This window comes from Dunckerocampus dactyliophorus, chromosome 1 (genome assembly GCF_027744805.1).
Source record: "Dunckerocampus dactyliophorus isolate RoL2022-P2 chromosome 1, RoL_Ddac_1.1, whole genome shotgun sequence".
In the NCBI taxonomy this organism is placed as follows: domain Eukaryota; kingdom Metazoa; phylum Chordata; class Actinopteri; order Syngnathiformes; family Syngnathidae; genus Dunckerocampus; species Dunckerocampus dactyliophorus.
The window spans coordinates 3,429,871-3,442,500 of NC_072819.1; the positions used below are offsets into that span (position 1 = coordinate 3,429,871).

The 12,630-nt window shown below is 33.6% G+C and overlaps 1 protein-coding gene across 4 annotated transcripts in view; it reads left to right on the forward strand.

Annotated features, from left to right (window-relative positions):
* Positions 1 to 230: 230 nt before the first annotated feature.
* txndc16 (thioredoxin domain containing 16) overlaps positions 231 to 12,630 on the forward strand; it is a 38,253-nt gene continuing 25,853 nt past the window's right edge. For 2 of the 4 annotated variants that reach the window (XR_008567275.1, XR_008567266.1), the window contains exons 1-11: positions 234 to 486; positions 2,504 to 2,673; positions 2,758 to 2,840; positions 4,349 to 4,422; positions 4,530 to 4,604; positions 6,005 to 6,126; positions 8,181 to 8,271; positions 8,344 to 8,482; positions 8,570 to 8,739; positions 12,168 to 12,216; positions 12,288 to 12,423. Coding sequence is in view for 2 of the 4 variants with exons in the window: in XM_054764823.1 (XP_054620798.1) it covers positions 2,517 to 2,673; positions 2,758 to 2,840; positions 4,349 to 4,422; positions 4,530 to 4,604; positions 6,005 to 6,126; positions 8,181 to 8,271; positions 8,344 to 8,482; positions 8,570 to 8,739; positions 12,168 to 12,216; positions 12,288 to 12,423 (1,096 nt within the window). In the remaining 2 variants the exon portion in view is untranslated. Of the gene's footprint in view, positions 487 to 2,503; positions 2,674 to 2,757; positions 2,841 to 4,348; positions 4,423 to 4,529; positions 4,605 to 6,004; positions 6,127 to 8,180; positions 8,272 to 8,343; positions 8,483 to 8,569; positions 8,740 to 12,167; positions 12,217 to 12,287; positions 12,424 to 12,630 lie in introns of all 4 variants that reach the window. The other 2 variants (XM_054764823.1, XM_054764670.1) reach the window with 2 other exon arrangements.

Genomic DNA, 12,630 nt, shown 5'->3' on the forward strand with positions numbered 1-12,630 from the left:
ACATTCCATACTCCCATTGGTGCTTAAAGGAGCGATTTATGTAAATTAAAAAAAATACTGAAACGTCAAGTGAGTGGCGACACGAGGGAAGTCCTTTAAAATAAAAGCTTAAATAAAGCGTTTCCACAGATTGCTGTCCTGTTTGAAACTAATACGCGTTAGCATAAATTTTATAACGTAAATTAATCTTTGTGGGTTTTTTTTTTTTATCTCTTGCCGTTTTCACGTCGGCGTCGTCAATTAAACACCTTACCTTGAAAACCCAAGCCGGAAGTTGGATATATACTTGCAACCGACTTGACAAAGCGAGCTACTGCTAGCATACAAACAAACAAGCATCTTGGAATTTTAGCCGAAAGCACACTTTTTTAAAATACTTTCACCTTCGGTAGGACGTCTGATAGCATCATGTATTTGATGTTATTCTTCTTAACTATGATGCCTTGCTATTTCTGCACCCGGAAAGACAAACTTTGACATTCTCAGGTGGGTAATGCATCAATCGTCTATGCTTATACCAATCATTTGAAAGAGCGCACCTCATATGGCATGATAACACCAGCGAGGGCCACATACTGAAAAATGAAATGATGCAACGTTGCCACTTTGATATAAGATGCTAAGAAGTTATATATAAGTTATATATACACATTTCAAGAAAAAATCATAGCTTTGTCATATAGGTGAAAATGACCATTATTAATATCAACGTCACTCTTTACACCACGTGTCAAACTCGCGCCCTGCAGGGCCGAGACGCTGCAGGTTTTCTCTCCAACCAGTTTCTTCAGCAGGTGATTTAAATGATGAGCTCCTTCCCTCAAACTGAAGGGGTTGATCATTAAAATCACCTGCTTTAGTGACTGGCTGGAAAGAAAACCTGCAGTGTCTCGGCCCTCCATGGCATGAGTTGCTGGGATTGAAGTTACAGATGTCCGCCACATCTGGTGTAAAGTATTAACCACATGAGGCAGCAAATTCAGCAATGTTGCTTGTCGCAATTTTACAACTTTGGCTGTATCGGTTTTAATTATAAGGAAAAAAAACACATACTGATATTGACTGCTATTACATTTTTATGCCAATAATATCAGTGGACCGATATTATCGGACATCTCTAGTTACCTGCGCGGAGGTTATGTTTTTTGTATGTCTGTGTTCAAAATAACTTGAAAAGTTCAAAATGGATTTGAATGAAAGTTTCAGGAATTGTCAGAAATGGAATATGGAAGAACTGATTACATAATGGGGGTGATACAAAATTACAAATGTTCCCAAAATTCACCCTTTTGCCTCCAACTGATTATTATTACATGCTACTATTGCCACATTTCTTAACTGATTCAAGCCATTCCAACATCAAACTGTTCAACATGTTCAGGCTACCTATATTTATACTGCAAAAAACAATCAAAAATTTCCCCAAATTCACACTTTTCCGTAAAACTGCTATTACCTGCTACTACTTCCACATTTCTCAACTGACTCACCTGGTTCCAACATCAACTCATTCAACAAAGTCAGGAAATTCATGCTATGAGCCACAGCACAAAAATTCCTACATTTTTTCTTCTGGAACACAAAATGCCTTTGAGCTGAAGAGTTCTGGCTACTTCCACATTCCAGACCATTCCAAAGTCAAAATGTTCAACTCATTCGGTACATTGAGCTATCATGATAGGTGTTAGCATGCTAGCGTTAGTGTGTTGGCATTGTTAGCATGCAAACGTTAGCATACTATAATTTTTTGCTATTTTCGTGGGTAGACACATACAGTATATAAACACTTAGCACTATCATGCTAGGTGTCAGCATTACTAGCATGCTTACATTAACATAGTAGCATTTTTAGCCATTTTCATAGCTAGACACTGCGATAAAGACTTACCACTATTATGCTAGGTGTTATCATGCTAACGTTATGCACTGCTAGCGTGCTAACCTTAGCAATCTAAATATGTCGATAAAATAAGTTTATGGTGTAAATCACAATGTGGGGGGAACAATGGCGCTCGGCAGAGGTCTTCGTTCTCTGAGTGCTTTTCTAGTTCTTCAATACTTCTACTAAAATGACATTATTTTCCTCATAATATTATGATGTTATTCTTGTAAAATTGCTGCATTTTTCTTGTTAGATTACTACTTTTTTGTCTGTATGTATTGACTTTATTCTTGTGAAATGACTACAGATTTTTCCCTTTTTTCCACAACTATTTCAGCTTTATTCTTGAAAATATTTTGACCTTATTTTCATAACATTGTGTTTTCCACAATCAAATTTTCCAAACATAATTACAAGGTTTTTCCCTCATAAGTTCTGGTAAAATACCTGCTGATTTTTACATTTCTACTGTTGTTTTTTTTTTTTGTTAAATGATATTTTTAGGAAGAGCCGCCGACCACCAATTGGATGGTATTTGTCAGTGTCTAGCGAAAAGACATGGATTATCAATGGTGACCCTGCCTGTAACGCTTTTGCATGTTGTGTGTTTTGTCCCTACAGCCCCTTGTCCACCATGTGGGTGTGTGTTGCTTTCTCCCTGCTGTGCATACATTCAGGAGGATGCACAGACATGGTGAACACGTCAGGCCTGTTGCTTGAGTTAACCACGGTGGACTTTTATGACAAACTCAATGCCGGGAAGATGCTTTTTATCTACTTTCAGACTCAAGGTGTGTCGCAACAGTGCAGGACTGAACCAAATGAACCTTAGCTTAATCATAATAAGAGCATTCGTGTCTATTCTCTGTCTTCAGTCTCTCCAACCATCTCGCTCTTCTTGGGGGAGTTGAAAAAGTCTGCGGAGGTTCTGCAGGATTATGGCATCCTGGTGGGCAAGGTAAACATGGCAGGCCTCAAAGTGTGGAGCTTTGGGTTTGTAAAAAGTAGTCATACATTCATTTATTGGCCACCCCCAGCTGGCCCCCACTCATAAACCCATAACTCTGCTTCTTAATACGCCTCAAAAACACACACACACACACACACACACACACACACACACACACACACACACACACACACACACACACATGGAGAAATGACACAAGGAAGTTCAATTGTATTTCTAAAAAAAACAGGGGTGCCCAAATTGCCACCATGGAGCCATTTGCAGCCCACAGAAACATTCTAAAAATCAAAATATGAGAAGAAAATTGACAAGGAGAAAGTTGAGCGAGTTAAGGAAAAAAAAAAAAAAAAAGCAAAAGTGGAAAAATCAGTAGGAATTTTACAAGAATAAAGTCAAAATATTTAGAGAAAAAGTTGTCATATAACGAGAAAGTTATAATATTATGGGAATAAAGTCATAATATTACAAGAAGAAAGTGGAAATAGTTGGAAAAAAAAGCAACAGCAGAAATGGAAAAAACAGTAATTTTACAGTCATAAAGTTAAAATAATATGTGAAAAAAGTCGCAATTTTACAAGAATAAATTGGTAATATTCTGAGGAAAAATAATAAAAAATAATGTCATTTTAGGTGCACGGAGTTAAAGTATTAAAGGAAAAAATGTAATATTATGAGAGTCAAACAAAACGAAAAATAAAGTTGTCATTTTTGGGAAAAGTTATAATGTTATGGGAAGAAAGTCATAATATTACAATAAAAAGATTTACAAGAAAAAAGCTGAATGGAAAACTCAGTAATAGTACAAGAATAAAGTCAAAATATGAAGAGAAAAAAGGTGTATTCTAATGAGAAAAGGTTGCAATTTTCCGAGAAGGAATGTGTGATATTTTGAGGAAAAATGAAAAAATCTGCAGTCATTTTACAAGAATAGTCAAAATATTAAAAGAAAAAAGCAATTATATAAAATATGTATATATTTGTAGATTATAAATATTATTACTGTGTATTCATACAGTATATATATATCATATACAATAGCAATTTTACAAAAATAACATTGGAATGTGAGGAAAAATAATGTCATTTTAGTAGCGTAACGTTGAAATATTCAAGAAAAAATATGTAATGAAAAAAGTCTTCAACAAAATGAAGTTTTTTAATGTTTATTTTTTGGAAAATGACATAAGGGGGGAAAACAAAACAGTATAACATTAGGGGAATAAAGTCCATATATATATATATATTTATATATATATATATATATATATATATACACACACACACACACACATTATATGTGCGTGCGTGTGTGTGTATGTGTATATATATTATATATATGTGTGTGTATATATATATGTGTGTGTATATATATATATATATATATATATATATGCGTTTTTCATTTTGGCCTTTTTTGGCATTTTTGGCCATGCGGTATGATGTGGGAAACTCAGAGATATTGTTGCAGAAAGCGGAGCTGTGTTTTGTATTTGCAGATCAACTGCAATGAGGAGCTGATTCCCTCCCACTGCGTGAAAGAAAGGGCTCCCAACGCTGCCTTTCTATTTGGGTACGTGGTGCACCCGCCCATCAAGTAACATGGAACACTGCCTTGGCAAAGTAGTCACGCTAGTATCAGACGAGTATTCCTGACTCTTTTTTTTTCTGTCTTGGAAGGGGGGGTAAGGAGCTGGCCGCTTTGGATTTGGACACCGTGTTCGACGTCAACTCCATCGTCTCTGAAGTCCTATTGTAAGTCAGCAGAGACGTATTGTCCTCAAACGTACACACTGGAGCCCGCTTATGTCCACAACTCATCAAGCGACCGCTTATCTTGACGTCGACACAAAACGAGTGTCCTGTATAAAGGATCTTTGACCAGCATTTTTTGATGTGGGGCCATAAAACAGCAATGTTCCTATCATAAAGGAACTTGGACGATTCCCCAAAACAGAAGCGTTGTCTTGTAAAATAGACAATCTTTGACGAGAGTTCTCCACTTACATTGACTCGGGCTTCAAAGGGTCTCAACCTGGTACCCACATTTTCCAATGGTCACTTTTATTGAAGTCATTTTTAATTTTTATGTTGTTTTATTCTTTTTAAAAATGTTTTTATTTGAGTCATTTTTATTTTCAATGCTTTTATTGAAGTCATTTTTAATTTTTATGTTGTTTTATTCTTTTTAAAAATGTTTTTATTTGAGTCTTTTTTATTTTCAATGCTTTTATTGAAGTCATTTTTTGTAATAGTTGTATTAAATTGCTTTTATTTTAATTTACTTTTTAATTTTTTTCCATTGTTTTGATTGAAGTCATTTATTTTTTTACTTTTATTATTAATTATTATTTATTTATTATTTGTTATTTATTTTTACTATTTTATAATGTTTTTATTTGAGTCATGTTTTTACACTTTTATTGAAGTCATTTCATTAATTTTTTTACTTTATTTATTTTTATGTATTTTTACTACTTTTTTATGTTTTATTTGAGTCTTTTTTTACACTTTTAAGTCATTTTTATTTATTTTTTACGCTTTAATGAAATCATCATTTTTATTCTTTTTTTAAAGTTTTAAGTCATTTTTTTATTTTTGTGTAGTTTCATTATTTTGTTATGTTTTTATTTGAGTCATTTTTAATTTGTTTTACCTTTTTATTGAAGTCATATTTATTTTTGTATATTTTTATGAAATAATTTTTGTTTTATTTATATTTTTTTGACACTTATTGTAGTTATTTGTATTTATATGTATTTATTTTTAACTTTTTCTTGTCGGTTTCAATGTTTATTTATTTTTACTTATGTGTTTATTTGAATATTTTTTTTTACACTTTTATTGAAGTCATTTTTATTTGTATTAATTTATTTTACAGTGTTATTTATATAATGAATATATTTATATATATTTATTTAAATTTATATAATTTATATATATATTTATTTATTTAATTCAGCTATCTATCTGTCTGATGAAGTGGAGAACATTTGACTGATGTTTTTGCAGTATGTCCTCAAAAACATACAGAGCATCTTTGACTATTGTTTTTGCAGTGGGTGCTTTAAACGGGTACATCCAGCCAGAAGCAGCATGATATTGGTATGCGTATGATGTGATGCAGTATACGTTTGGCGCTTTGTGTCCTGTAGTGCCATTTTGCGAGATGAGATGAAGTATGTGCATTCTGGCGCCGACCTGCTGGCCATGGAGAAGTCCTGCAGGGGGAAGAAGGACATGGTGTTGGCTTATGTCAGCAGTCTGGGGACCCAAGGTATGGTGTGCACAGCTCCTTTGGTATTGCAGTGATTCACGTAGCACATTCAGTCCAATCCCACCAGGTTTGGGACTGGACCCACAGAACACAAACACCCCCCAATATTTCAACTTCTCGTAATATTGTGACTTTATTCCTGTAATGTTATAATTGTACTCCCATAATATTACTTTATTCTCAAAATATTATTACTTTATTCCCATAATATTATGACTTGTAATATTGTGACTTTATTACTGTAATATTATAACTTTATTGCCATAATATTATGACTTTATTCCCGTAAAATTGTAACGTTATTTATTGTCGTAATATTATAACTTTATTCCCATATTATGACTTTATTCCCGTAATTTCATAAATTTATTCCTATAATATTATTACTTTATTTCCATAATATTATAACTTTATGATGACCTTATTCCCGTAATATTTTTAACTTTTTCCCCAATCTCATTTTCAACTCTATGCAACTAAAATTACATTATTTCTCCTCATATTATGAGTTTATTTCCATAATAAATTGACTTTATTCCAATAATATTCTAACTTTATTATGTCTTTTTTGCCATATTATAACTTTATTCCCATAACATGACTTTATTCACGTAATATTTTTAACTTTTTCACCAATGTCATTTTCCAAAAACTACAGCTTTGTTTTGTTTCTTATAATATTATGACTTTAAAAAAAAAACATTTTTGTTGAATATTTCCACTCTATGCTACTAAAATGACATTATTTTTCCTCATAATATTAAGAGTTTTTTCTCGTAAAATTATGTCTTTTTCTCATTAGATTGCAATGTTATGGCAATAAAGCCAAAATATGGGAATAAAGTCATAATATTACAATAACATTTAGAAAAAAGTAAAGACATAAAAAAAAAAACAGCAGAAATGAAAAACCAAAACGGCTGTAATTTTACAAAAATAACGTCAAAATATTAAGAGAAAAAAATCATATTCTAACGAGAAAAAAGTTTCAATTTTATGAGAATAAACCTGAAATACTATGAGGAAAAATAATGTCATTTTAGTAGCATATATTTAAATATCAAAAAATATTTAAAAATTATTTAATAAAAGAAGTTGGAATATTTGGAAAATTAGCTTGGAAAAAACTAATACTACAAGAACAAAATTTACTAGAAAAAAGTTCAGATGTATTAAAAAAAAAAACTGCAGAAATGAGAAAAAAAACAGCTGTAAATTTACAAGAATAATGTCAAAATGTTAAGAGAAAATAAATCCTATTGTAACAAGAAAAAAGTAATAGTAGTATTACCAGGAAAAATAATGTAATTTTAGTAGCATAGAGTTGAAATATTCAAGAAAAAAAAGTTTTAAATGTTTGGAAAATTAGCTTGGGAAAAAAACTTACAATACTATTGGAATAAAGCCAAAATATGGGAATAAAGTCATCATATTACAAGAACGGAATTTACAAGAAGGAGGAAAAAAGGTTGAAATTTTACGAGAATAAAGTTATGAGGAAAAATGTCATTTTAGTAGCATCGAGTTGAATGTTTTTTTTAAGTTTAAATCTTATAAGAAACAAAAAGAAGTTGTAATTTTGGGTAAGCGAGTTTGAGTAAAAATATGAATATTATGGGAATAAAGGCATAATATTAGGAGAAGACAGTTTGAAATAGTTGGAAAATGTTAAAAAATAAAACCCAACAACAGAAATGGAAAAAAAGAGCTGTCATTTTATGAGAATAAAATCAAAATGTGAAAAGAAAAAGGTCGTATCGTAATGAGAAAAAAGGTGTCAACTTGAAATATCCTATTAAAGAATAAACTGTGGACAAATAATGTCATTTTGGTAGCAGAGAGTGGAAATATTCAAGAAAAAATGTTGTAATATTGTGAGAAAGAAACAAAACCAAATAAAGTTGGCATTTTTGTAAAATGAGGTAGGGGTCAAAGTTGTAATATTAGGGGATGAAAGCCGTGTAATTTGCATAAAGTCCGACTCTTTCTTATTCTCTTGGCGGTAAATAAAGTATCAGGCTTCTTAGGAGAAGAAAATGTTTGTGTTGCTTTAGAGCACAGATGGATCATGGAGACGGCGTACGTGTACGGGTCCAAATACCAGTTCATCCTCATCACCGGAGGCCCGGTTCTGAAGCACTTGGGGTATGTTGGTGTTAGCATGTCGTGGTGCTGAAGGGAAGGACGATGTGAGGGCTTCTCTGCTCTTTCCGTTAGTGCTGTCGGAGCGTGTGGAGTGTGGTTCCTCCACTGCAGGGCTTCCCAGTCTGAGCGCTGCCCTGTGACTCCCATGGGGACCCCCCTGTCCACGCTTGGCCTGCACACCTTCCTGCAGCTCATGGAGGCGCCGCTCTTGGTAACGCACACACACGCACGCACGCACGCACGCACACCAATATGACAAGCAACACATCTTGAAATGTCGACTCTTGCACATCACCAGTCTGAAGTCTACGAAGACCCCTCTGCTGTTCCAGGCCCGCCGTTCCCCTACCAGCAGACCCCCCAGGTCTTTCTCTTCTCCCATCCCCAAACGGAGCACTCGGACCGGGACACGGCCAGGGCTCTGGCCTGGAGGCTCCGTGGCCTCGCCCTGCTGGTGCTCGTGCACAGGTAAGGGGCAAGGGACCTCCTGAGTCAGGCACGGGACAACTACCACCCGCCGGCTTCAAGGAAAAGTGACACTTTTTTTGGAATTTGGCCCATAATCCACCATCCTTATGTGAGACATGAACACACACATATTTGTCTTTTCTGTGCCTTCTGAACATATAAAAACACAGCACTTACTGTATCATATTTTATTTGGGGAATAATAAATCATAACAATATTAAAGTACAAACATAAAGTCATAATATTACAAGAAGAACATTTACAAGAAAAAAGCCCAGATATTTTGGGGAAAAAACTGCGGAATTTAAAAAGACAGCTGTAATTTTACAAGAATAAAATCATAATATGAAGAAAAATGATGTCATTTTAGTAGCATACATTTGAAATATTAAAGGAAAAAGTAAATTAATTAATAAAAAACAATAGTTGGAATGTTTGGAAAATTAGCTTGGAAAAACAAATATGGGAATAAAGCCAAAACATTCAAGATTCAAGAGTTTTATTGTCATATGCATGGTAAAACAGGCAGTTATACTATGCGATGAAATTCTTATTCTGTTCATTCTCCCAAGAAAGAAAGAAAACACAAGAAAGAATAAGAACATAAGAAACATAAATACCAATAAATTAAGCAACAACAACACAAGAGACATTAATACAAATAAATAATACAAATCAATAAATAAAGTGCTATGAGTGTGTGCGTGTGTTGCGCGCGGTGTGTGTGAGTGCTTTGTTGAGAATTGTATTCATTATATCTGGCGATTTCAACCACTGTAACCTCAGGACTGTGCTCCCTAAATGTTACCAGCATGTGAGCTTTCCCACAAGGGAAAATAACATCCTGGACCAAGTCTACAGCAACATGAAAGGTGCTTTGAAGGCTGTTCCAAGACCCCACTTTGGAAAGGCTGACCACATCTGTATATTCCTTTATCCAACATACAGACAACTTCTTAAACAAGCTCCCCCTGTAAGTACAGCAGTTAAAGTGTGGAATGAAGAAACTGATCAAGTACTTCAGGACTGCTTTGGCTGCACAAACTGGGATGTGTTTAGAACTGCAGCGGGGAGGGAAGATTGTACTGTTGATTTGGATGAATATGCTTCTGCTGTTAGTGTGGTTTGGCTGGACGTGGCTACGCTACTCCACTGTTGATAGTCTGATGTGCTGGAGCCCCGCCCACATGCACCGAGGGTCTGAGGTGGAATAGTAGCCCTCCAGCTTCTGTCTGTACTGTCTTTTGGCCTCTCGTATGGACCTCCTCAGGTCATATCTGGCCTTTTTGTAGTCCTCAGCGGTGCCCATGACAAATGCAGTCGAATGAGCACGTAGCTTAGCCCTTACATCACAGTTCATCCACTGTTTTTGGTTAGGGTATTTTCTGTAATACTTGGTGGTGGTAACAGTCTCTATGCATGTGCTAATGTAGCCACTAACAGCAGAAGCATATTCATCCAAATCAACAGTACAATCTTCCCTCCCCGCTGCAGTTTTAAACACATCCCAGTTTGTGCAGCCAAAGCAGTCCTGAAGTACTTGATCAGTTTCTTCATTCCACACTTTAACTGCTGTACGTACAGGGGGAGCTTGTTGTTCTTGTCATATTACAAGAACGGAATTTACAAGAAAAAAGTTAAGACAGAAATGGGGGGAGAATTTATGAGAATAAAGTCACACTCTAATGAAAAAAAGTGGTAATTTTATGAGAATAAATTTGTTTATATTATAAGGAAAAAATTTATTTTAGTAGCATGGAGTTGAAATATTAAAGAAAAAATTAACTAATAAATCTTTTTAAAAATTTGGAAAGTTAGCTTGGAATTTTTTTTTTAATATTATGGGAATAAAACCAAAATATGGGAATAAAGTCATAATATTATAAGAACAAAATTGACAAGAAATGAAAAAACAGCTGACATTTTACAAGAATAAAGTCAAAATATTAAGAGAAAAAATGTTGGATTCTACCGACCAGAAAGTTTTAATGTAGTTTTAATTTATGAATATTATGAGGAAAAGTAATGCCATTTTAGGAGCATAGAGTTGGAATATTCAAGAAATGTTTTTATAAAAAAAAAAAAAAAAAGTCATAATATGAGAAACAAAGAAAGTATTTTTTTTCAAAATGAGGTTGGGGAAAAAGTTATAATATTGTGGGAATAAAGTCAAAATATTATAGAAATAAAGTCCTAATTACGAGAAGAAAGTTGGGGGGAAAAAACTGCAGAAAAAAAACAGCTAACATTTTACGAGCATAAAGTCAAAATATTAAGAAAGAACGTCACACTCTAATGAGTCACAATTTTAGTTTTTTTCTTCTCAAAATATCATGACTTCAAACAGTCAGTATTACCAGTTTATTCTCATAAAATTGTGACCTTTTTTTCCTTATTTGAATACGACTTTTTTCTTTTAATATATTGACTTAATTCCCATTGTATTATCATTTTTTCCTCATCCTAATTTTCCAAAAATTACAACTTTATTTAGTTTTGTTTCTCAAAATATCACGGCTTACAAAAAAAATCCTTTTTTTTTAAAATTTCATCTCTATGCTACTAAAATGACATTATTTTCCCCATAATATTACAAGGTTATTCTTGACTTTTTTCCTCTTTCGAATACAACTTTTTTTTCTCTTATTATGACTTTATTCCCATAATATTATAACATTTTGCCCAATCCTAGTTTTCCAAACATTCTAACTGTATGTTGTTTTGTTTGTTTCTCATCATATGACGACTTAAGTCTTTTTTTTCTTTAATATTTCAACTTTATTTTTTGCTGCTGTTGTTTTTTTAAAGTTTTCTTGTTAAATGATATTTTTAGAATGTGCCGTGGGGCCGATCTTTAAAAATAAATAAATAAAATAAAAATAAATAAAAAGAATCCTTGTAAAACTGTGTTTTTTTTGTTAATATTTTACTTTATTGTGGTAAAATAGCAACTGTAAAGTAAAAAACCAAATCCTGTATCCTTTTTGTATTATCATTTTATTTGTCATCAATTTTACTGACATAAAATGATGCCTTAATTATTTTAATATTGCAACTTTCCTCGTAATATTGTTAGTTAATTTTCATAATTCTTTTCAAGTAAAACAAAAATGTGACTTTATTATTGACAGTAATGTGTTGATTTAATACTTGTCAAATGTAAAACTTCTGCTTGTAAAACGTTTAGGGACTATTTTACTTTATTGAGGTAAAATTGCAACGGTATTGTAAATAAAAACAGTGCTATATTTGTATTATTCTAATCATATTTTGACATTTTTATTTTGACACAAAAATAAAACAGCCGGGATCCACAAATGTCCCCCCGGGCCGTGCTTGGGACACCCATGTTGGTGTCTGGTGTCGCAATACTGCGTATGAAATATGAAAATATGAAGTATTTAGGAATGTGTTTGTATGTTGTCAGGAAGAGCCCACGTGACGAATATAACGCCGCGTACAGACTGCCAGACAAGGTACAGTAATACTACTCCTTGGTTCTTTTCACCTGCTTGCGTGCGCTACTTACTTTATGTCTACTTTTTAGAGCTCTGAGGTCAAGTATTTGACCTTGCCCAACCTAGATGAGCTGTTGGAGCTCTTCCTTCATCAACAGGAAGATGTGCAGGAGGAGAAGGAGGAGGAGGGAGAGGACAACGAGGACGAAGATCTGATGTCTGATGGTAAGATGCAGAGCAGGGCTCTCCAAGGTGCGGCCCGGGCACCCGTGTGGCACATTCTAAAAATACCATTTAACAAGACATCAACGGCAAAAATGAAAAAAATCAGCAGTCATTTTTACAAGATTCAAGTAAACAACAAATAAAGCTGTCATTTGTGGAAAATTACCTTGGTGGAAAAAGTTGTATTATGGGAATAAAGTCTTAGTA